Source organism: Ranitomeya variabilis, chromosome 4, assembly GCF_051348905.1.
Source record: "Ranitomeya variabilis isolate aRanVar5 chromosome 4, aRanVar5.hap1, whole genome shotgun sequence".
Taxonomy (NCBI): domain Eukaryota; kingdom Metazoa; phylum Chordata; class Amphibia; order Anura; family Dendrobatidae; genus Ranitomeya; species Ranitomeya variabilis.
The window spans coordinates 649,097,320-649,123,923 of record NC_135235.1 but is presented as its reverse complement, the minus strand read 5'-3'; the positions used below and the strand labels follow the sequence as shown (position 1 = coordinate 649,123,923).

The 26,604-nt window shown below is 46.1% G+C and overlaps 2 protein-coding genes across 2 annotated transcripts in view; both read right to left on the bottom strand.

The window, feature by feature from the left end:
* Nucleotides 1-772, bottom strand: part of LOC143766158 (uncharacterized) — a 2,362-nt gene extending 1,590 nt beyond the window's left edge. The window contains exon 1 of the mRNA XM_077253624.1: nucleotides 763-772. Within this exon, the coding sequence (XP_077109739.1) occupies nucleotides 763-770 (8 nt within the window). The 5' untranslated portion in view covers nucleotides 771-772. The remainder of the gene's footprint in view (nucleotides 1-762) is intronic.
* LOC143766157 (gastrula zinc finger protein XlCGF66.1-like) overlaps nucleotides 1-23,441 on the bottom strand; it is an 82,015-nt gene extending 58,574 nt beyond the window's left edge. Inside the window, exon 1 of the mRNA XM_077253623.1 lies at nucleotides 23,394-23,441. The gene's annotated coding sequence lies outside the window, so the exon portion shown is untranslated. The remainder of the gene's footprint in view (nucleotides 1-23,393) is intronic.
* Between the last annotated feature and the right edge of the window lie 3,163 nt (nucleotides 23,442-26,604).

Genomic DNA, 26,604 nt, shown 5'->3' with positions numbered 1-26,604 from the left:
AAGTGTAACCGATAGATACGAGTGGAAACCCTTCAGGATGGGGTGATCCATCGAATGGCGCTTGTACAAGCCGGCGGTCTGTGTAGCCAGGCGTTTTTGGTTTTTCCACTGCCTGGCCTGAATCCTTCGAGCACTGCCATCCACGATCTCCTCATCGGCTATGTGGTCAGAGAATCTCCCTGTGTGTTCAGGTTCCGGGCATGGGTCTCCCTCCAACCCGCCTGCCGGCTGTAAATTGCCGGGCGTGTCCGCCATAGGAGAATCTGGCTCCACCAGGGGCATGGAGCAGGGCTCCAAACTGCCTGTTTGTTCCTGAGCGGGCCCCTCACAGGTTAATGGCTTGTCGTGCGACTCAAAACTCGGCTTATTTACTACTAAGAAGCCGCGACCTTCCACAAAGGAGACAGTCTCCCACAGGGATTTGAGAGGCTTGATGTCGCTGAATTGGATACTGGTTCCCTTTTCTGCAATACATTGAAGGGTATCCTTGGCGGTAGCTAAGGCATTTCGTACCTCAGAATCACTCTCGGTTCTCAGGCACACTCTTTTCAAATGCGTGGACATATATTTGGTTACTTTGTGGCACTTGGGGCAGGTAAGTGGTGTCCGTTTGTGGCTATGGGGGCAACAGAAATATAAATGTCACTCCCTGCTGCAGCCATACAACCCCGCTAAAAGGTACACCCGTACCGGGCTCTAAATGCAAACTTTTAGTAGTCGCTAACTACACAGAAATGTGGTCAAAGAATGGCTTCTACTTACCGCTCCATGTGGAAGTGTTTCCCGCACTCGAATTCTGCGTGAACGTCCGAAAATATATGCTTTTAGAGCGAGTAAATCTGCACGTCACTGGGACCTGAGGTAAACTGTTTTACCTCAGCGACGAGCCGCCTCACCTGCGCGCCGCGGCGGGTGCTTCCTGTTAACTGTTGCCGCGTCGGCCGCGTCGGCCGCTTACTGTTACAGGGCATCCCAGGTGGTGAGGCATCCCCAGGGATGTCACCCTCACGGCTGCTTATCACCGCTACGGTTGATGGAAAAATCCCGTACAGTCTGTATCTACAATAATATATACCTGACAGGAGTCCGTACAGTCTATATCTACAATAATATATACCTGACAGGAGCCCATACAGTCTGTATCTACAATAATATATACCTGACAGGACTCCGTACAGTCTATATCTACAATAATATATACCTGACTGGAGCCCGTACAGTCTATATCTACAATAATATATACCTGACAGGAGTCCGTACAGTCTGTATCTACAATAATATATACCTGACAGGAGTCCGTACAGTCTATATCTACAATAATATATACCTGACAGGAGCCCGTACAGTCTGTATATACAATAATATATACCTGGAAGGAGCCCGTACAGTCTAGTGTCTTCACCAGTGAGCTGGCTAGACTGTATGGGCTGCAGTCAGGACCTGGCAGGAGCCCATATATTCTACTGGCTTTAATAATTTATACCTTGAAGGAGCACATACATTCTAGTGTCATGTATAGGCAGCAGTCAGGGCCAGGCAGCAGCCCATAAAGTCTGCTATGTTCAGGAATATATACCTAGAAGAAGCCCATACAGTCTAGTGTCTTCAGTAATGAGCCTAACTAGAAAAAAGAAAAAGATCATGTCCACACAAATGGGAGCACCTCAAACAATTATCAGAAAATGCAAAGTTTTATTGGTACATGTAGCAGCAAAACCTCACACAGAAAACAAGACTAAAAACATTTAAAAGTGCAACAACCAGCACAAAAAAGAACACACATGACTGTCATGTCCTAATATGGGGAAGATGACAAACCACATCCCTGCCCCTTCCAAGAATAAGAATGCATATGGAGCGCAGTGACCCATAACATGGTCATATACCTATATGAATGTGAACACTATATAAAGAAAGAAAGATTGACTATACAATAGTTACAAAAGCACAGCTGCAAAAGCACAGTACATATATTTACATAGGACCATGAACATCACAGTACCATATAGCCCCGAACAACAGCAGGGAATGTTGAAAATCGGTGTACAATAACCCATGCTTACACAACTGCAAAAGAATTACAAGGCATCCACATCTAAATAAGGTATATACCTACACCTAATTGTTTCCAGACATGCATATCCCATCAGGATCATGTGCAAAAAAATAGGGGAAAAGGGAAAGGGAGGCAAAGAGGGATGTGGGGTGCGAACCCACGCGTATCGCCGCAACTATGGCGGCTTCCTCAGGGAAAGAATAGCATACTGTGTGAGGAACTAAGCTAGTATATATACAGAATCATAATGAAATGCATGATATTCACCTGTTTGAAGACGGGAGTAACGGCGGGAAAGCGCATGGAGTCGAGTGGTCGCGGCCATCTTGTGAATGTCAACAGATAGCATACTACAATAAAGTTGTGTAAAGACCAGACCCACGCACGCGCACTAAACGCGGCGATCCCACACAGGCAAACTTATGGCTGATTGTATTGTAACGGCGAGGAAGCGCATGGAATCAGATGGCCGCGGCCATCTTGTGAACATCAGCAAACGGCATCTTGCAATAAAGTTGAGTGAGGACCAGACCCGCGCACGCGCACTAAACGCGGCGATCCCACACAGGCAAACCTACGGCTGGTTACGTTCAGAAGCAGCTGGGTTAACTCTTAGTGAATTGCGCCTGCGTTGTACTGTATCCCCTTTTTCCTCACATGCACCAGTATTTATACGGTGTGTATCTGGGCTTCAAATGAACGCGTGTGCTATATTCAGCATTTGCTTATCGTTACTCATTGACTTTTGTTCTTTGGTACTATACATATACCCAAAAGTTCCCTTTGGACAATGTTGTCTTTATAGAGGATTCCTAACCTGGACGCAAGTGCAACTGCGGCAGCAGTTGGGTTAACTGCGATTCAACTGTGTTTGCTTTGTACCGTGTCTCCCTCTTCATGTGCACGTACTGGCATGGTTGTAATGTACTTTAAAGGATGGGCTGATGTGTACATTTATTGGGAGGATTATGCCGAATCCACTGTGTAAAACTCTATTTTGACTGTTCCTGCAGGTGCGCGTTCTTTCTTGGACTTTGCATTCTGCGCGCAGGCGCACCTGTGGTAGGGTTACGTCTTGAACGTAACCAGCCGTAGGTTTGCCTGTGTGGGATCGCCGCGTTTAGTGCGCGTGCGCGGGTCTGGTCCTCACTCAACTTTATTGCAAGATGCCGTTTGCTGATGTTCACAAGATGGCCGCGGCCATCTGATTCCATGCGCTTCCCCGCCGTTACAATACAATCAGCCATAAGTTTGCCTGTGTGGGATCGCCGCGTTTAGTGCGCGTGCGTGGGTCTGGTCTTTACACAACTTTATTGTAGTATGCTATCTGTTGACATTCACAAGATGGCCGCGACCACTCGACTCCATGCGCTTTCCCGCCGTTACTCCCGTCTTCAAACAGGTGAATATCATGCATTTCATTATAATTCTGTATATATACTAGCTTAGTTCCTCACACAGTATGCTATTCTTTCCCTGAGGAAGCCGCCATAGTTGCGGCGATACGCGTGGGTTCGCACCCCACATCCCTCTTTGCCTCCCTTTCCCTTTTCCCCTATTTTTTTGCACATGATCCTGATGGGATATGCATGTCTGGAAACCATTAGGTGTAGGTATATACCTTATTTAGATGTGGATGCCTTGTAATTCTTTTGCAGTTGTGTAAGCATGGGTTATTGTACACCGATTTTCAACATTCCCTGCTGTTGTTCGGGGCTATATGGTACTGTGATGTTCATGGTCCTATGTAAATATATGTACTGTGCTTTTGCAGCTGTGCTTTTGTAACTATTGTATAGTCAATCTTTCTTTCTTTATATATTGTTCACATTCATATAGGTATATGACCATGTTATGGGTCACTGCGCTCCATATGCATTCTTATTCTTGGAAGGGGCAGGGATGTGGTTTGTCATCTTCCCCATATTAGGACATGACAGTCGTGTGTGTTCTTTTTTGTGCTGGTTGTTGCACTTTTAAGTGTTTTTAGTCTTGTTTTCTGTGTGAGGTTTTGCTGCTACATGTACCAATAAAATTTTGCATTTTCTGATAATTGTTTGAGGTGCTCCCATTTGTGTGGACATGATCTTTTTCTTTTTTCTAGTCAGTTTGTAGTTTCTCAGGTTCAGGGTGAGCCCCAATATTCAAATTTAAAGTGGTGCCCTCCGTTCTCTTGTATTTACGCATTTTTTCAGTAATGAGCCTGCTACACTGTATGGGCTGCAGTCAGGACCTGGAAGGAGCCCATACAGTCTAGGCTCAACCCATATATGGCTGTTCTGTGCGCACAGGACCTGTGATGAGGTCACAGGAGGGGAGGAGTCAGGGGTCACATGATCAGGGGCCTCAGTGTATGCAGGACTCTGCTGTGCTGGTTGTCATGGTGCTGGATGAGGGGAAGTTTATGTGTGGGGTCAGGAGGGGTTTATAGTGTGGATGTAGCAGAGCCATGTGTGTACGAGGTGTACGGAGCAGAGCCGTGTGTGTACGAGGTGTACGGAGCGGAGCCATGTGTGTACGAGGTGTACGGAGCGGAGCCGTGTGTGTACGAGGTGTACGGAGCAGAGCCGTGTGTGTACGAGGTGTACGGAGCAGAGCCGCGTGTGTACGAGGTGTACGGAGCGGAGCCATGTGTGTACGAGGTGTACGGAGCGGAGCCGTGTGTGTACGAGGTGTACGGAGCAGAGCCGTGTGTGTACGAGGTGTACGGAGCGGAGCCATGTGTGTACGAGGTGTACGGAGCGGAGCCATGTGTGTACGAGGTGTACGGAGCGGAGCCATGTGTGTACGAGGTGTACGGAGCGGAGCCATGTGTGTATGAGGTGTACGGAGCGGAGCCATGTGTGTACGAGGTGTACGGAGCAGAGCCGTGTGTGTACGAGGTGTACGGAGCAGAGCCGTGTGTGTACGAGGTGTACGGAGCGGAGCCGTGTGTGTACGTAGGTGTACGGAGCGGAGCCATGTGTGTACGAGGTGTATGGAGCGGAGCCTTGTGTGTGAGGTGTATGGAGCGGAGCCTTGTGTGTGTGAGGTGTACGGAGCGGAGCCATGTGTGTACGAGGTGTACGGAACGGAGCCATGTGTGTACGAGGTGTACAGAGCGGAGCCATGTGTGTACGAGGTGTACGGAGCAGAGCCGTGTGTGTATGAGGTGTACGGAGCGGAGCCGTGTGTGCACGTAGGTGTACGGAGCGGAGCCATGTGTGTACGAGGTGTACTTAGCAAAGCCGCGTGTGGAAGAGGTGTACAGCGTAGTGCCATTTGTGTACCAAGTGGAGCCGTGTGTGTATGATGTGTACTGTGAGAAATTGAGCACACTGTTCTACATATTCAGTCATGAAATGAGCCATTTCTTAATGATTTTGACTTCATGACTTCAATTCTGACAATGACAATTTTTAGTTGCTGTTGTTTCTATGATATCAGAGTTTTCCTCTTAGAGCTCACACTCATCAGCATAAATAGGTCCGATGTTGTTCCTGAAAAGGACAAGTGTCATGTAGCAGAGCTGGAGCTTTTCCAGGAACACCATCAGGTAGGGGTTATCTATGGATAGGTGAGGCATATGGTGTTTTATTATTTATTTTATTTTTACATTTATAAATAGTGGTGTAGTTATGACCCCTTGGCTTGATGTCAGCTAACATTACAAAGCTGATATTAACCCCAATACTATTACCCCACTTCCACCGCACCAAGGCAAGTGTGAAGAGAGGAGGCTAGGTGCCAATATTGGCACATCTAATGGATGTGCCATTTCTAGGGCAGCTGAGAGCTGATGTTCCTAGTCTGGGAGGGAGCCAATATCCATGGCCCCTTCTTAGACTAGTCCGCAGCTGGCAGCCTAGCCTATGCTGGTCATTAATTATAGGGGGACCCCTTGTTAATAATCAGTAAAGGCTAAGTAGACCTTAGAATTAAATACATGTACATTAAGCTACACACACACTGCACCAATTATATGTCACTGACATCTATCTATTCTACGTATATATCTATTCTGTCTAGTCTATTCTGACAGTTGTGAATTTACTGTACTTGGCTGATGAAATGGGTGAGTAAAAATCAGACGGCACACACATGGTCCGCAGATCATAGATGGACAGAATAATTGACTAACAGAGTGCAATCCCAATTTTTATCAGATTGCACTCATTCATTTTAAATGTAGAGGAGTATGAGCCCTTACTGCTACATAAAAATTAATATGTAAATGTTTCAGTGCTTGTTGACAAGTCAGGACCTAGAGACTCTAAGTCGAACATGCAAGTCCTGCATGAGGAACATGAGTGCCAAGACCAGGCAATTAATGTGTTAACAATTCCTACTTATGTGCCTCTATGGTGACAGGTCATCCTTCCTTAGGATTGACATCCTCTCTAAAACAACCACCTAAAGCTTCACCTTCGGGTGGAGCAGCTAAGCTCCATCTTTCATTTCTATCCTGTTACCATGGAGACCCAAAGGAGAGTTGCAACTTTATAAACCAGTGGCAATTCCACTTCATGCTCCATACCCATCTCTTTATACGAGACAAAACCAATATTGAGCTTATGGTCTCTTTTCTGTGTGATCAAGACCTAGCTTGGTTAAATCATTTGCGAGCATGGGGTTCAGAGACACCCGACTTAGGGAGTTTCCGAGCAGTATTCAAGGTACCAGGCCATACCTCCTCAATGGCCTCATCCCTTTTGACTCTAAGACATGGCACCGACACCTTGGCTTAGTATGCTTTACACTTCTGTACCCTGGTTGCAGAGTTGGCTTGGAATGAAGAGGCTCTGATGGCGACCTTCTGGCAGGGTCTGTCCAGTCGTACTAAGGATAAATTGGCAGGCAGAGATCTTCCATCCTTCCTGGATGCTCTTATACATCTGGCTACTAGCAATGATCTCCATTTCCATGCTCTGAAACAACCTCAAGTTTCCACTAGTGGCAGATCACCCAGGCTGGCACCCACTTTCCAGTACCCCTTGCTGCCGCAAGCCACACCTCCTGTTATAGAGCCAGTTTGAAAGGGCCAAACTTTCTGTTTATGAAAGACAGTGAAGGTATAGAGAGAACGAATGCATGTACTGTCGAGGCAAATGGCATTATGTTTGTCAGTGCCCAATGAGGCCGTGAAACTCTAGCACCTAGGGTGTGCCAGAAAGATGACCCTAGGTGAGAACTATTGCTCTTAAAAACTTTTGACCGAGGTCACCCTGGTCTGGGGAGAGACGTCTCTCTCTACGGCATCTCATTTAGACTTTGGCTCCGCTGCTAATATCATCCATCAGGACCTGGTTGCTCAATTTAGCTTCCTACACAACAGCTAGATCATCCTTTGTCTGTTGCCTCCATTGATGGACAACTCCTCGCAGAGTCTATCCAATATATCACACTGACAGTCATGTTGCAGATTGAAGCTCTGCATTCCAACAGAACATCTTTCTAAGTGCTACCGAAATTAGTAAACTGTTCTTCTGGTCCTTCCATGGTTGCGCTCACACATGCCGGTTGTAAAGTGGTCCAGCAGCCAGAAGCTTCTGTGGGGACCTTTTTGTGCTACCAGCTGCTTTGTCAAGGTCTTGCTCAAGGCTCACCTTCCATGCCATCTAATATTTCTTCCCTGCCCACCTATTATCATGCCTTTGTAGACATCTTTTGTGAAAAGAAGGCATAGATTTTGCCACCCTATAGACCTTCCGATTGTTCCATCAATCTTCAGTCAGGCACTCCTCCACTACATTGCCGTGTGTATTTTCTATCCCTGCCAGAGGCTCGTGCCGTGTTAGAATATATCTAAGAAAACTTAGCCATGGGATTCAACCTTATGTCCTCTTCTCCTAACAGTGCCGGCTTCTTCGTGACTAAGAAGATGGTTTCCTACATCCCTGTATTGATTATTGGGACCTTAACAAAATCACCATTAAAAGAGGCTGTCCGGCCTAAACTGATAAGTCTGCAATAACTCTGTGTAACTGAATAACTCAAGCGCACTGTGCTCTGCAAGGATTCACCAGTTTCTAAGCTGGCACCAGCTGCTACATATGCGTCCACATCCACACCCAATATCGTCACATTGTGGTTGGTGGAGGGCACATTTGTTGGCATCATACTTTGTGGAGCACCGTGAAAAGGGTATCTTAGTGTGTAGGAACATATAGGGGCATATTTACTTTGTAAGTCCTGTAATGTTTTGGGATATGGTCTTCTGCGGCCTTGGTGAATATTATTTTTTTTCTTATGGGAGGGAGGGCCCAAATAGACTTTTGCTCTGGGGCCCCATGTTTTCTATGTGCACCCGTGGTCACTGACCCTGGTTCACAAATTTGTCTGTGCTTCTATATAATAAATAAACTGGAGCTGGCTGTGCCAAACACTGCTCATGTTAGGGGTCACATTCAGTCCTGCACAGGAGCAGACTGGGAGCATCACCTGTTACTTGGTCAGCCTGTCTGATCCTGTTAGGTAATTAATCATCTATTTTATTAATAAGAACCATGAAATGCTATATAGCAGATTTTTTTGCCCATTCCTGCACAGGGGCCCAACAGTGCCAGTCCAAGCCTGGTTGATTATCAATCATCAATTTTCTTGCTTTACATAACCAGTAGAAAACTACTTAGTTAAGGCCCCGTCACACATAGCGAGATCGCTAGCGAGATCGCTGCTGAGTCACAAGTTTTGTGACGCAACAGAGACCTCAGTAGCGATCTCGCTATGTGTGACATGTACCAGCGAGCAGGCCCCTGCTGTGAGATCGCTGGTCGTGTAAGAATGGCCTGGACCTTTTTTTGGTCGTTGAGGTCCCGCTGACATCGCTGAATCGGTGTGTGTGACACCGACCCAGCGATTTCTTCACTGGTAACCAGGGTAAACATCGGGTTACTAAGCGCAGGGCCGCTGGTTACCAGCGTAAATGTAAAAAAAAAAAAACAGTACATACTCACCATCTGATGTCCGTCAGGTCCCTTGCCGTCTGCTTCCTGCTCTGACTGAGTGCCGCCGTACAGTGAGAGCAGAGCACAGCAGTGACGTCACCGCTGCGCTCTGCTCTCACTGTACGGCGGAACTCAGTCAGAGCAGGAAGCAGACGGCAAGGGACCTGACGGACATCAGATGGTGAGTATGTACTGTTTGTTTTTTTTGGTAACCAGGGTAAACATCGGGTTACTAAGCGCGGCCCTGCGCTTAGTAACCCGATGTTTACCCTGGTTACCCGGGTGCTGCAGGGGGACTTCGGCATCGTTGAAGACAGTTTCAACGATGCCGAAGTCGTTCCCCTGATCGTTGGTCGCTGGAGAGAGCTGTCTGTGTGACAGCTCCCCAGCGACCACACAGCGACTTACCAACGATCACGGCCAGGTCGTATCGCTGGTCGTGATCGTTGGTAAATCGCTATGTGTGACGGGGCCTTAAGTATGCTCTCTTGTTTGTCCTCCTTTTGTCATTGAAATTTAAAATTAACACTGTTTTTTGGGGCTCAGGATTACAAGCACAGCCATATCTGCTTGTGAGGCTTCACTAATCACATTGGGCACAAAGTTCTTGTGATCGGGGCATCAAGGAAGGCGGTAGTGTAGTGCACAGCAAACTTTTACTAATCTCATATCTCCAGGTTAGTGTTTAGTCCATGAGAGGTTGCAAAGTTTCTCTTTAGCCCAAACTTTTCATATTTTTCAAGTCTTTACTCTGCCATACCAGTTAGGTACATCTGTGCATTATCAGTTCATTTTCCAGGTTGTTGTCCAATCATCCCAATCCCCTAAAAATATAATTTTTTTTATTTTATTTAACTAATTTCCAAAATCAACGTAATAGTACGCTGATGTCGGACTTCCCCTGTTTGGTGCGGGCTCCAGCGCTGAGCCCGCACCTTTCCACTCACATGACAGCTGATCTATACAGCTGACATGTATTTGCAACAGCTGCGCATGGAATCGCAATCGTGGTTGCTAACTAGTTAAATGTTGCTGTCAATTTCTAACAGCAACATTTAAATCGTGCTTACCGGAAGCACGTTGCTAATCCCGCCCATCGCTAGTCACCGATCGATATGTCGGCATGACAACCAGAGGTTTGAAACAGACCTCTATGTTTGTCATTGGCAGATTGCAATGAGAGCCTCACCATGGTTGGCGCTCATAGCAAGTGAGCATTTCTGCTACACACAGTCAGCATGATCATTGCCTGTGTGTAAAAGAGGCGATGATAGCACTGCAGCTTTTAGGCTACGTTCACACTAGCGTTGTGCGCCGCTGCGTCGGCGACGCAACGCACAACGCACGCAAAAACGCGGCAAAACGCACGCAAAAACGCTGCGTTTTGCGACGCATGCGTCGGTTTTTGCCGAAAATCGGACGCAAGAAAAATGCAACTTGTTGCGTTTTCTTGGTCCGACGCTTGCGGCAAAAAAGACGCATGTGTGGCACAACGCAACAAAAAAAAACGCATGCGTCCCCCATGTTAAGTATAGGGGGCGCATGACGCATGCGTCGCCGCTGCGTCGCCGACGCAAACCCGACGCACATTAGCTTAACGCTAATGTGAACGTAGCCTTAGTCACCAATAGAGTCTATTAAATGATAAAACAGTAGAAATAAAGGCCGCACTCACCGATCTCTTTGCAGGTGACTTTATTAAACATCCATCTTCACGGCACGGGGGTGTGTATTACAGGATGTCTGTAATACACCCCCCCGTGCCGTGAAGATGGATGTTTAATAAAGTCACCTGCAAAGAGATCGGTGAGTGCGGCCTTTATTTCTACTGTTTTATCGTTGTGAAAGCATCTTTCTGGCCATGGCACCGAAGATCTAAGGCTGACAAGGCAGCAGTCAGTAAGAAGTTGGTTTGGAGTTCACATCTCAGAGTTCGGCTCGAGCGAGCAGGCAGTGCGGGTTGCTGTTATCTACACGTACGTTAAAGAGTCTATTAAATCATGCAAAAAGTTTAAAAAAAATAAAATAAAATTATATATATATATATATATATATATATATATATATATATATATATATATATATGTTCAAATCACCCTCCTTTCGTCCAATTCAAAATAAGTTAAAAAAAAAAACACCAGATAAACATATTTGCTATCATCACGTTCAGAATTGCCCGATCTATCAATATAAAAAAAGAATTAACCCAATCACTAAATGACTTAACGAAAAAAAAAAATCAAAACGTCGGAATTACGTTTTTTGGTCGCCCTTACATTGCAATAAAATGCAATAACTACAGATCAGAAAATCGTATCTACACCAAAATATTATGGATAGTGTTGAGCGATACCTTCCGATATCGGGAAATATCGGATCGGATTGGATCGGACCGATACCTAAAAAATATCGGGTATCGTCGATACGGATACCGGAAAACAATGCAAGTCAATGGGACACAAATATTGGAATAAAAAAAAGCCCTTTCTTTCCTTTGCACATCCAGTTGCGGAGTGGGGAAGAGAGTGGGCGGTGCGTGGGCGGAGACTGTGTCTGTGAGTGCGGGCGGGGTCTGTGCGGGACCGTGGGGTGTCTGTGCGGGCTTCCGGGGGTCTGTGCAGGCCTGCTGGGGGTCTGTGCGGGCCTGCCGGGGGTCTGTGCGGGCCTCTCGGGGGTTGTGTGTGTGCAGGCATCGTCCGATGGGACTACAAGTCCCATCAGGCTATGCCTGCCACAATGACAGTGATTGACACATTAGCCAATGATGGAACAGTAGTAGTCCCATCATCCGTCTAATGTGTTGAATGTAAAAAACCCCACAAACATACATACTACATACAACATACATACTACATACAACATACTACATACATACATCATACTACATTCATACAATACATTACATACATACACAGTACATATAACATAGATTACATACTCACCATCACTTGTCACTTTGTTCCCGAAGCCAGTGTCATGTGTAAAAAATATGAAAATAACAAACACAATATACTCCCTGATCTGCAGAAATCCACGAGTGTCCCACGACGATCTCCCATGGAGAACGGCAGCATCAGCTGATGCGACCGCTCTCTAGGGGCTCCAGGAATACAATGATGGGAGGAAGGTATCCTTCCGCACTATATTCCTCCACCGCTGTAAAAAAATAGTCCCTAGTCTCACTTTTGGCATTGCTGTGTGAGAAATTTCCCACGCAGCAAATGCCATAAAGTGAGACTCTGAACTATGGTACCCTCTCAGTGATGCACTGCAGGAGCCGATGTCTCCTGTCAGTGTGTCACTGAAGGTCCTATAGAACAGTGACATCACCCGATGTCACTGTTCTATAGGGGAGATCGTCGTGGGACACTCATTATTAATTGGACTACGGCGGACAGGTAGTATACGGTTTATTATTTTACGTTTTTTGCAGGCGCTGAAGTATGGTAAGTATGGTTAAAAGAAGATTATTAACCCCTTAGTGACAGAGCCAATTTGGTACTTAATGACCGAGCCAATTTTTACAATTCTGACCAGTGTCACTTTAAGAGGTTATAACTCTGGAACGCTTTATCGGATCCCGCTGATTCTGAGACTGTTTTTTCGTGACATATTGTACTTCAAGTTAGTGGTAACATTCCTTCGATATTAATTGCGATTATTTATGAAAAAAATGGAAATATGGCGAAAATTTTTAAAATTTTGCAATTTTCAAACTTTGTATTTTTATGCCCTTAAATCAGAGAGATATGTCACAAAAAATAGTTCATAAATAACATTTCCCACATGTCTACTTTACATCAGCACAATTTTGGAAACAATTTTTTTTTTTGTTTGGGAGTTATAAGGGTTAAAAGTTGACCAGCAATTTCTCATTTTTACAACACCATGTTTTTTTTAGGGACCACATCACCTTTGAAGTCATTTTGAGGGGTCTATATGATAGAAAATACCCAAGTGTGACACCATTCTAAAAACTTCACCCCTCAAGCTGCTCAAAACCACATTCAAGAAGTTTATTAACCCTTTATGTACTTCACAGGAACTGAAACAATGTGGAAGAAAAAAATGAACATAACTTTTTTTTGCAAACATTTTACTTCAGAACCATTTTTTTTTATTTTCACAAGTGTAAAAACAGAAATTTAACCACAAATTTTGTTGTGCAATTTTTCCTGAGTACGCCGATACCCCATATGTGGAGGTAAACCACTGTTTGGGCGCACCGCAGAGCTTGGAAGTGAAGGAGCACCGTTTGACTGTTTCAATGCAGAATTGGCTGGAATTGAGATCGGACGCCATGTCGCGTTTGGAGAGCCCCTAATGTGCCTAAACAGTGGAAACCCCCCACAAGTGATACCATTTTGGAAACTAGACCCCTTAAGGAACTTATCTAGATGTGTGGTGAGCACTTTGAACCCCCAAGTGCTTCACAGAAGTTTATATAAATATATATAGTAAATAAAAAATCACATTTTTTCTACAAAAATGATCTTTTTGCCCCCAAATTTTTATTTTCACAAGGGTAACAGGAGAAATTAGACCACAAAAGTTGTTGTGCAATTTCTCCTGAGTACGTCGATACCCCATATGTGGGGTTAAACCACTGTTTGGGCGCACCGCAGAGCTTGGAAGAGAAGGAGTGTTGTTTTACTTTTTCAATGTAGAATTGGCTGGAATTGAGATCGGACGCCATGTCACGTTTGGAGAGCCGCTGATGTGCCTAAACAGTGGAGACCGCCCACAAATGACACCATTTTGGAAACTAGACCCCTTAAGGAACTTATCTAGATGTGTGGTGAGCACTTTAAACCCCCAGGTGCTTCACAGAAGTTTATAACGTAGAGCCGTGAAAATAAAAAAATCGCATTTTTTCTACAAAAATGATCTTTTTGCCTCCAAATTTTTATTTTACCAAGGGTAACAGGAGAAAATGGACCCAAGAAGTTGTTGTACAATTTGTCTTGAGTACGCCGACACCCCATATGTGGGGGTAAACCACTGTTTGGGCGCATGGCTGAGCTCGGAAGCAAAGGAGCGCCATTTGACTTTTCAATGCAAAATTGACTGGAATTGAGATCGGACGCCATGTCGCGTTTGGAGAGCCCCTGATGTGCCTAAACAGTAGAAACCCCCCAAAAGTGACCCCATTTTGGAAACTAGACCCCCCATGGAATTTATCTAGATGTGTAGTGAGAACTTTGAATGCCCAAGTGCATCACAGAAGTTTATAATGCAGAGTCGTGAAAATAAAAAATATATTTTTTTTAACAATAAAGATTTTTTAGCCCCCAAGTTTTTATTTTCACAAGGGTAACAAGAGAAATTGGACCCCAAAAGTTGTTGTCCAATTTGTCCTGAGTATGCTGGTACCCCATATGTGGGGGTAAACCACTGTTTTGGCACACGGCAGAGCTCGGAAGAGAAGGAGCGCCATTTTGGAATTCAGACTTCGATAGAATTGTCTGTGGGTGTTATGTTGTGTTTGCAGAGCCCCTGATGTACCTAAACAGTAGAAACCCCCCAAAAGTGACCAAATTTTGGAAACTAGACCCCCTAAGGAACTTATCTAGATATGTGGTGAGAACTTTGAATGCTCAAGTGCTTCACAGAAGTTTATAATGCAGAGTAGCGAAAATAAAAAAATATTTTTTTTTCCCACAAAAAAGATTTTTAGCCCCCAAGTTTTTATTTTCACAAGGGTAACAGGAGAAATTGGACCACAAAAGTTGTTGTCCAATTTATCCCGAGTACGCTGATGCCCCATATGTGGGGGTAAACCACTGTTTGGGCGCACGGCAGAGCTCAGAAGGAAGGGAGCACCATTTGACTTTTTTAGCGCAAAATTGGCTGTCGTGTTTGGAGACCCCCTGATGTACCTAAACAGTGGAAACCCCCAAATTATAACTCCAACCCTAACTCCAACACACCCCTAACCCTAATCTCAACCCGATCCATAATCCTAATCACAACCCTAACGATAATCACAACCCTAACCCCAAAACAGCCCTAATCTCAACCCTAACCATAACCCTAATCAAAACCCTAAATTCAACACACCCCTAACCCTAATCCCAACCCTAACCCTAATCCCTACCCTAATCCCAAACGTAACACTAATCCCAACCCTAATCCAAACCCTAACCCTAATCCCAACTCTAACCCTAACTTTAGCCCCAACCCTAACCCTAACTTTAGCCCCAACCCTAACCCTAACTTTAGCCCCCGTCGTCACAAAAAAAGTTCAATGTAACCTTTTTTTTGTACGTCGCGTCCGCCATTTCCGCGCATGCGTGGCCGTAACTCTGCCCCCTCCTCCCCAGGACATAGACTGGGCAGCGGATGCGTTGAAAAACTGCATCCGCTGCCCACGTTGTGCACAATTTTCACAACGTGCGTCGGTACGTCGGGCCGACACATTGCGACCGCCCCGTACCGACGCAAGTGTGAAAGAAGCCTAAGTCTACTTTCACACTAGCGTCGTACTCGGCCCATCGCAGTGTGTCGGGCCGACGTACCGACGCTAGCGTTGTAAGCGCCGCACAACGGGTGCAGCGGATGCTGTTTTTTCAACGCATCCGCTGCCCCATTGTGAGGTGCGGGGAGGCGGGGGCGGAGTTCCGGCCACGCATGCGCGGTCGGAAATGGCGGACACGTCACACAAAAAAGTTACATGTAGCTTTTTTTGTGCCGACGGTCCGCCAAAGCACGACGCATCCGTCGCATGACGGATGCGACATGTGGCAATCCGTCGCAATGTGTCGCTAATGCAAGCCAATGGAGAAAAAAACGCATCCTGCAAGCACTTTTGCAGGATGCGTTTTTTCTCCAACGACGCATTGCGACGGAAGCCAAAAAACGCTAGTGTGAAAGTAGCCTAACCCTAACCCTAACCCTAGCCCTAACCCTAACCCTAAATTTAGCCCCAACCCTAACCCTAACCCTAACCCTAACCCTAACCCTAACTAACCCTAACCCTAATTTTAGCCCCAACTCGTCTTCTCCTGCCGGCCGGCAGATGGCAGCAGATGGCGGGCGCACTGCGCATGCGCCCGCCATGATGAAAAAGCCGGCTGGCAGGAGAAGACAGAAGAGGACCCAGGGACACCGGGTGAGTATATTAGGGTCCCCGAATCCCCCTATTTCTCTGTCCTCTGATGTGCGATCACATCAGAGGACAGAGAATTACAGATCGATCGCTTTTTTTTTTTTTTTTTTTTTTTTTGCGGTCGCCGGTAAACTGTTAATTACCGGCGATCGCAAAACAGGGGTCGGTGCAAACCGACCCCGATCATGTTCTTTGGGGTCTCGGCTACCCCCGGCAGCCGAGACCCCAAAGATCTTCCGGGTGCCGGGCGGCGGGCGCACTGCGCCCGCCATTTTTTCCCGGAAAAAAGATGGCGGCGCCCATCGGGAGCCACGAGGAGCACCGGGCGAGGTAGGTAAGTATCGGGGGGCTATTGGGGGCCATCGGGGACCACATTTCTCTGTCCTCCGATGTGCGATCACATCGGAGGACAGAGAAATTAAACGGCAAATCGCGTTTTTTTGTTGTTGTTGCGACCGCCGGTAAACGGTTAATTACCGGCGATCGCAACTCGGGGGTCGGTAAAAACCCCCCGAATCATGTTCTCTGGGGTCTCGGGTACCCTCGGCAACCGAGACCCCAGAGAAAATCCGACTCTGGGGGGCGCTATTCACTTTTTCCACAGCGCCGTTAATTAACGGCGCTGTGGTTTAAGTACCCTTAGCGGCCGCCGTTAAAAGGCGTATCGGCGGTCGTTAAGGGGTTAAAATACTTTTTTCTGGCTGTGTGTTTATTTTTTTTTAACTCTTTCACTACACTAGGATTAATAATGGATAGGCGTCTTATTGACGCCTCTCCATTATTAACCCGGCTTACTGTCACCTTACAATAGCAAGGTGACATTAACCACTTATTACCACATATCCCACGGCTACATGGGAGTGGGAAGAGAGGGGCTAATGGCCAGAATTGGCGCATCTTACAGATGTGCCATTTCTGGGGCGGCTGCGGACTGGTATTTGTAGCCGGGGGGGGGCCCAATATCCATGGCCCCTCTCTAGGCTATGAATATCAGCCCGCAGCTGTCTGCGTAGCCTTTCTGGCTATAAAATATAGGGGGACCCCACGTCATTTTTTGGGGGGGTCCCCCTATTTTAAATTTGTGCACGATGTGGGCAGCGGATGCAGTTTTTCAATGCATCCGCTGCCCATTCTGAAGTCCGGGGAGGAGGGAGCGGAGTTTCGGCCGCGCATGCGCAGTAGAAAATGGCGGACACGACGGACAAAAAAAACGTTCACTTGAACGTTTTTTTGTGCCGACGGTCTGCCAAAACACGACGGATCCGTTGCACGACGGACGCGATCTGTGGCCATCCGTCGCGATCCGTCGCTAATACAAGTCTATGGGTAAAAAAACACATCCTGCGAGCACATTTGCAGGATACGTTTTTTTCCCAAAATGACGGATTGCGACCGACTGCTAAAAACGCAAGTGTGAAAGTAGCCTTAGAAACATCGGCCGTATTATATATCTATGGATATATCTATCTATAGATATATTTATAGATAGATATATCTATAGATACATAGATGTATCTATCCATATAGAAGGAATTTTTTTCCCCATGATGGAGCTTACTCTTACCACATGGGGTTTTTTTGCCTTCCCCTGGATCAACATGTTAGGGCATGCTAGGCTATGGGTTGAACTAGATGGACTTAAAGTCTTCCTTCAACCTTAATAACTATGTAACTATGTAACTATGTAATATATCTGGCTGCTTTCACACATCAGGTTTTTGCCGTCAGGCACAATTGGGCGAGTTTTGAAAAAAAGGATCAATTTTTTCCGCCGGATCCATTTTTTTCTTGTATTAGCGCCGGATTGCATCTGATGGACACGTTTCATCCGTTTTTTTGCCGGATCTGTCAAAAAAGCTGTTTCCGCCAGACGGAAAACACATACAGAGGAACGGTTTTTCTGTCCGGTGAAATGCAGTGTCACGGCGCCCGGGTATCCGGGTATCAATGCTGCAGGGGAAGCTGCACACAGCAGCTGAGCAAGACGCCAAGTTACTAACCTGAACCCACGGGACCTTTGACAAGAAACAGAGTAATGATCAGTACCTTAGACCATATGAGCCAGACTCCGGGGAAACAGAAGGGACAAGCTGTAAAGAATAATCAAACAAGCCGAGGTCGTAGCCAGGAGATTTCGAGGTACCAAAACAGAGAGACAGGGGATCGTCAAAATCAAAGCCCGAGATCAGTAGCCAGGAACACAAACAGAGTAAAGCACGGAAAGCAAGATAACGCTATGCAAGCCGGGCACACACTCCAGGAGTCACGCATACAGACAGAAACAGAATCTATAGCTGACAGAGAAACCAGGTTAGGAGCAAGTATAAATACCCTTCCCATTTTGGAAAAGAGGCTAGCAAAATTAACCCTGACAGGACATTAACCATGTCCTGACCATGACAGTACCCCCTCCCTTAACGGGGGGGGGGGGGGCACTGGACCCCCAGGCTTTTCAGGGTATCTTGCATGAAAAGCCCGCACCAGTCGATCAGCATGCACAGAACTGGCCGGAACCCATGACCTATCCTCAGTAGAAAACCCCTTCCAATGTATTAGGTACTGAAGCCTTCGACGCACCCACCGTGAATCAATGATACGCTCTACCTCATACTCCAGCTGACCCTCTACCAATACTGGCGCAACATTAGATGAAGAATCTTCTCTAACCGTCACCACAGGTTTTAATAGGGACCTGTGGAAGACATTAGAAATTTTGAAAGGTGGGCAACTGTAACCTATAGGCCACCGGGTGGTTCACCTCAATAATCTTGTATGGACCTATAAACCTGGGGCCCAACTTCATGGAGGGAATCTTAAGTTTGATGTTACGGGTAGCCTATCCATAGCCTGGAAACATGATTGTGTCGGCTCCCTCCACTTGGCCACCAATGCTCGCCCCAGGTGCAGAAAGCGCAATAACCAGGACTGATATCATCCCCTGTTCCCTCTGGGATTTGTAAAACCATACAGGGACTATACAACCTGAACTATACCCCTGACCCTATAGGCAAGACAGCACTGTCTACCCTCACTCCCACTGGAGAATACCAAGCCACTTGGGGACCATACAGCCTTATCTGTACCCCAGACCCAGTATATAAAACAGGATTGATTCCAGCTGGGACTGCGTTCACATTGCACGGGCAAGCACCTATACCGTACCAATTTGGTTACATAACTGCGTCCTTTTCCAGACTCAGCAAGCACACAGTGTCCTTACTGTAATTAAGTCTATTTGGGCGATTTTGGGATCAAGGCCACGGGCTGGCCGAAACGTTATCGCCTGTCGCTATTTGCACAAACTTTTATCCGAATAAACTTTTGGCATAAGCATCTTGAAATATACGAGTGCAGTGATCTCTTTTGTACATGATTTATGGGACTTAAAGCCCCTTTCACTGGCACCGTGAACCACATTGATTGAGTGCTAGCTTTTCATATACTTTGATGTTACGGGTAGACAGCCACACCTTCTCCCCCACAGTTAGTGTGAGAACTGACCCCCTCCTCCTGTCCGCAAAATGTTTGTACCTCTTTTGGGCTTTGGAGATGTTCGCCTGAACCTCCCTCCAAAGGGTTCTTAACTGTTGCACCGAACCCTCGGCACCAGGGCAACCAGAATCCATGCGGGAAAATTCTCCAAACTGCGGAACAAACCCATAATTGACCTGAAAGGAAGATTTGCCAGTAGACTGATTAATACGACAATTGAACGCAAATTCAGCCATGGGTAAAACCTCACACCAGTCCTCCTGTCTGGAAGAGGCCAGGCATCTCAAAATTTGTTCCAACGACTGGTTGGTGCGTTCAGTCTGTCCGTTGGAGTGTGGGTGATAAGCAGAGGAGAATGACAATGTAACCCCCAACTTCTTACAAAAAGCCCTCCAAAACCTCAGATACCACATTCACAGGGACTCCATGCAACCGAACTATATGTTGAATAAACAAGCGAGCTAAGGTTTCAGCAGAAGGTAACGCAGGTAACGGCACAAAATGGGCTTGCTTCGAAAACCTATCAACCACAACCCAAACTACCGAGTTGCCCTTGGAAGACGGTGTGTCCAAGGTTTATCCGGAATTGGCAAAGGTACCAATTCCCCGGCCGGACCAGTGAGCTCTTAGAACGAGCACACACCCCACAAGAATTCACAAACTTTTTGATATCAGAACCCATAGAAGGCCACCAAAAGTTCCTAGCTACTGCCCCCCGGGTAGATGCAATCCCAGGGTGTGCACTCAACACAGTCATGAAATTCTTGCAGAAGTGTGAGACGGAAATGATCAGGTACAAACAGTTTACCTTGGGGTTTATTCCTGGGAGCTTGTGCTTGTGCATCCAAAATCTCCCTCTGTAACTCAGATGAGACTTCAGCCACAACCACTCCAGGTTGAAGAATGGAAGAAGGAGGTTCTGGAGGGGACACAGAATCAAAACTTCGGGATAAGGCATCTGCCTTTACATTTTTAGACCCTGGTCGGAACGTAATGGTAAAATGAAACCGAGAAAAAAAAAGTGCCCACTGAGCCTGTCTGGGGGTCAATCTCGTAGCGGACTCGATATAGGCCAACAGCCCCCTCCAGAAAATGCCTCCATTTTTCAAAGGCCAATTTAAATGCTAACAATTCTCTGTTGCCGACATCATAATGTCTCTCGGCCGAAGAGAATTTTTTAAAGAAAAAAGCACAGGGTTTAAGGTTAGTAAAGGTGGTCGGGTGCTGAGACAACACTGCTCCCACCCCCACCTCCGAAGCGTCGACCTCCACGATAAAAGGTCTCGATGGATCGGGTTGTATCAACACGGGTGCTGAAGTGAAACATTGCTTCAGTGTCAGAAAGGAATTTTTTGCGGCTACTGACCAATTTTTTACATCCGCCCCTTTGAGTGTGAGGTCCGTCAAGGGTTTCACTACCTGCGAACACCCTTTAATGAACTTCCTATAATAATTAGCAAAGCCCAGAAATTGTTGCAACCCCTTCAGATCGTGAGGTTGCACCCAATCAGAAATGGCCTGAACCTTCCCAGGATCCATGTGGAATCCCTCCCCAGATACAATTAATCCCAGAAAAGACAGTTATTGCATAAAGAACGAGCATTTCTCCAGCTTAGCATATTAATGATTCTCCGAGTCTCACAAGAACCGAATGAAGATGGTGTAAGTGTGACTGACTGTCCTCAGAGTATATCAAGATGTCATCCAGATAAATTATAACATAACGCCCAATCAGGTCAGAAAAAATAACATTAATGAAACTCTGGAAAACAGCAGGAGCGTTGGTGAGACCGAAGGGCATGACCAAATTTTCAAACAAGCCCTCGGTCGTCAGAAATGCTGTTTTCCATTCATCTCCCTTTCGGATCCTTATCAGGTTATAAGCCCCTTGTAAGTCAAGCTTGGAAAACCACTTGGCCCCAGTGAGTTGATTACATAAATTAGGAATCAGAGGAAGAGGATACGTGTTTTTTAAAGCAATCTTATTTAGTTCTCGAAAGTCGAGGCACGGTCGCAAACCACCATCTTTTTTCTTGACAAAGAAAAACCCCGCTGCAACGGGTGAGACAGAGGGCAGAATATGCCCCTTGCGGAGGCTCTCTGTGATGTACTCTTTCATAGATTGGTGCCCAGGCCCAGACAAATTATTCAGACGAGCCTTGGGTAATTTGGCTCCCGGGATTAAATAAATTTTACAATTACCGGGTCGATGTGGTGGAAGCGCCTCAGCCTCACTTTCGGAAAACACGTCTTCGAAGTCTTTCAGGTACTCCGGATCACCCTCCAGACCGACAGACGGCACAGATACAGACTTAAATCGGGTTTACAAGAGGTCCCAGGTTACAACACTGACCATTACCCTTACATCTCCATTGAGTGATCTCCCCTGCCACCCAATCAATGACAGGATTGTGGTGTTGCAACCAGGGCATATCCAGTACCAGTCCTGCAGGTAGATTATTCATTACAAAGAAACAATTTTTCCACGTGAGTGGAACCCACTTTCAGAGAAAAAACATCAGTCCTGAAACAAATTCCATACCGGGTAAGAGGGGATGAATCAACAGCCACAAGTTTAACAGGGTCTTTCAGCCTGACTGTCCCTATCTTATTACGAGTCACAACTTGGGCATCAATCAAATTAATAGAAGAACCGCAGTCAACAAAGGCGGTGGTCACCACAGGACAGCCAGCAAGTTCCAATTCCACTTGAAGCACAATTTTGGCAAGTGAGAAAACATGTACCTGGGAGTCTCGACAACCTCCTCGATTGTTGCCCAGACTCAGTCGTTTCTCAGATGGTTTCACAGAAGAAGAGCAGGATGGACAGTTCCTTTTCCAATGTCCAGAGGCTCCACAGTAAAAGCACAACTGATTGTCTCTCCGGCGCCTCCTTTCTTTCTCCATAACCGAAACTGACCCAAACTCCATGGGCTCAGATACAGGTGCAGCGTCAAGCAATTTGGAAAACAAGGAAGTCTCTTGCTGCATCACTCCTCTAGCATGGAGTCTCTGGTCCATTCGAACTGCCTGAGTCATGGCGTCCTCCAGGGTATTAGGAGGAGGATGAAGTGTCAGAGCGTCCTTCAGACGATCAGACAGACCCATGCGGAACAACCCCCTCAGGGCTGCATCATTCCAAGAAATTTCAGCTGCCCAGCGTCTAAACTCTGAGAAGAACCATTCAGCGGAGTGCTTCCCTTGTGTCAAATTCATTACCATATCCTCTGCCAAATGCACTCTATCAGGTTCATCATAAATGAGCCCCAGGGACTCAAAAAACAGGTTCACAGACATGCGTTCAGGAGCAGAGAGAGAGAGAACGCCCATGCCTAGGGGGACCCCCTTAATAAAGACATAACTACCCCTACCCTTTGTCTTTCATTTCCCGAGACCCGGGAACGCAACTCAAAAACCAACCTGCATCCCTCCCTAAAGACCCTGATCAACTTTTTATCCCAGAAAAAGTATCGGGTAACTTTACAGGTGGTTCGGGGTCCACCAGGGATACATCAGTGGTGCCCCCCTCCCGGGACCACAAGGAAGCAGACATCTGTAAAGCACCTGCCACATCTCTCTGCACTTGCTGGTGCGAGTGGACCAGGGCTTGCTGTTCCCCAGACAACTTCTGCAACAACTGGGAAAGCTCATTAATCTGCCCCGTGAGAACCTGTACAGGATCCATGGCATACAAACACCCCTCCCACCAGGGAAAAAGACTGTATGGTCAGCTATAATGTCACGGCGCCCGGGTATCAATGCTGCAGGGGAAGCTGCACACAGCAGCTGAGCAAGACGCCAAGTTACTAACCTGAACCCACGGGACCTTTGACAAGAAACAGAGTGTACAGGTAATGAACAGGACCTTAGACCATGTGACAGAGTGGGAGGATGTAAGGGGGCGGAGCCAGACGCAGGGGAAACAGAAGGGACAAGCACTAAAGAATAATCAAACAAGCCGAGGTCGTAGCCAGGAGATTACAGGTACCAAAACAGAGAGACAGGGAGCATCAGAAGCAAAGCCAGAGATCAGAAGCCAGGAACACAAACAGAGTAAACCACGGAAAGCAAGATAATGCTATGCAAGCCGGGCACACACTCCAGGAGTCAGGCATACAGACAGAAACAGAATCTATAGCTGACAGAGTATAAATACCCCTCCCATTTTGGAAAAGAGGCTAGCAAAATTAACCCTGACAGGACATTAACTATGTCCTGACCATGAAATACAGTTTTGGTGCAGTTTTGATGCAGTTTTTGGTGCGTTTTTTGCGCGGTTTTGATGCAGTTTTTGGAAATAAATAAATAAACGGAAAACGTGCATGATTTGAATGGAATCATGCATGACAAAACGGATTCGGAGGCCGGATTAATCATTTCACATCTCAATTTCATACGTTTTTTGCCGGATCCATCGCTGTGCGTTTTTTCACTGGACAGAAAAACCGTTCCTCTGTAGATGTTTTCCGTCCGGCGGAAACAGCTTTTTTGACGGATCCAGCAAACAATGGATGAAGCGTGTGGCCATAAGGCGCAATCCAGCGCTAATATAACTCTATGAGAAAAAACAGATTCAGCGGAAAAAACGGATCCGTTTTTTTCAAAACTCGCCGGATTGTGCCTGACTGCAAAAACCTGATGTGTGAAAGCAGCCAGATATATGGATAGATACATCTATGTATCTATAGATATATCTATCTATAAATATATCTATAGATAGATATATCCATAGATATATAATAGAAAGGCCGATGTTTCTAAAGCTACTTTCACACTTGCGTTTTTAGCAATCCATCGTTTTGGGAAAAAAACGGATCCTGCAAATAATGCGTTTTTTACCCATAGACTTGTATTAGCGACGGATCGCGACGGACGGCCACACGTCGCGTCCGTCGTGCAACGGATCAGTCGTGTTTTGGCGGATCGTCAGCATGAAAAAACGTTAAAGTGAACTTTTTTGTCCGTCGCGTCCGCCATTTTCTACCGCACATGCGTGGCAGAAACTACGCCCCCTCCTCCCCGGACTTCAGAATGGCCAGCGGATGCGTTGAAAAACTTCATCCGCTGCCCACGTTGTGCACAAATTTCACGACGTGCATCGGTACGTCAGCCCGACGCAAAGCGACGGACCCGTACCGGTGCAAGTGTGAAAGAGGCCTTAATGAGTGTTTAATTTAAAAAAAAACGGAAAAAACTGTGGGCTCCCGTGCAATTTTCTGCACCAGAGGGGGAACGGCCGGGGGCCAATATTTGTAGCCTGGGAAGGGGGTAATACCCACGGCCCCTCCCAGGCTATGAATATCAGCCCGCAGCTGTCTGCGTAGCCTTTACTGACTATTAAAATAGGGGGACCCCGAAAAAAAAATGACGTGGGGTCCCCCTATATTTTATAGCCAGAAAGGCTACGCAGACAGCTGCGGGCTGATATTCATAGCCTAGAGAGGGGCCATTGATATTGTAGCGGTGGGATATGGGGTAATAAGGGGTTAATGTCACCTTGCTATTGTAAGCCGGGTCAATAAGACGCCTATACATTATTAATCCTAGTGTAGTGAAAGAGTTTTAGAAAAAAATTGAGACACAGCCAGAAAAATGTATTTTAATATTCTTCATTTAACCATACTTACCATACTTCAGTGCCTGCAAAAAGACGTAAAATAATAAACCGTATACTACCTGTCCACCATAGTCCAATTAATAACGAGTGTCCCACGACGATCTCCCCTATAGAACAGTAACATTGGGTGATGTCACTGCTCTATAGGACCTTCAGTGAAACACTGACAGGAGACAACGGCTCCTGCAGTGCATCACTGAGAGGTTACCTTAGTTCAGAGTCTCACTTTATGGCAATTGCTGCGTGGGAAATTTCTCACACAGCAATGCGATAAGTGAGACTTGGGACTATTTTTTTACAGCGGCGGAGGAATACAGTGCGGAAAGATACCTTCCTCCCGTCATTGTATTCCTGGAGCCCCTAGAGAGCGGTCGCATCAGCTGATGCTGCCGTTCTCCACGGGAGATTATCATGGGACACTCGTGGATTTCTGCGGATCAGGGAGTATATTGTTTGTTTGTTATTTTCATATTTTTTACAGATGATACTGGCTTCGGGGAACAAAGTGACAAGTGATGGTGAGTATATAATCTATGTTATATGTACTGTATGTCTATATGTATGTAATGTATGAATGTATTGTATGTAGTATGTATGTAGTATGTTGTATGTATGTAGGAGGTATGTAGTATGTATGCATGTAGTATGTATGTAGTATGTATGTTGTATGTATGTATGTAGTATGTATGTATGTATATATGTAGTATCTTGTATGTATGCATGCATGCATGTTGTATGTATGTAGTATGTATTGTGAGGCAGTGACCGGTGTCATATGCGAGGGTCGCTATGTATCCCCCAGGATGTGCTTAGAAGCATATTAGATCCGCTGGAGTACCCTGTGCTCACAGCAGGTTGCCTGTGAGACACAGGGAAGAATAAAAGTGAGTGTGAACTGGGTCAAGTTATTTGACCCAGAAATTATTCAGGAAAACCCGGATTGGGCTTTTATTTTTGAAAACGGACTGCAGGAAGGTAGTGGGGCCGGTCCGTTTCCTCCAGCCCAGATCTTATAGTGGCCCATGGCCATAGAATCTGGAGGAAAGGAAAAAAAACCTGCAAGAGAGTTTGGGTGTCAGTATTGGTCTGGGAATCAGACCTAGCAGGAGGCTTATGAGGAGCTCTTTCCGTGTGGAGCAACACGGGCCAGGCAGAGCCTAAAAAGCCGGACACCCCAGTGTACACGGTGGCTTCTTTGAAGAACCTAGAATATAAGACATAATTTCAGTTGTTTCACACTTTTTTGTTAAGTATATAATTCCAGATGTGTTAATTCATAGTTTTGATGCCTTCAGTGTGAATGTACAATTTTCATAGTCATGAAAATGCAGAAAAATCCTTAAATGAGAAGGTGTGTCCAAACTTTTGGTCTGTACTGTATGTAGTATGTATGTAGTATGTATGT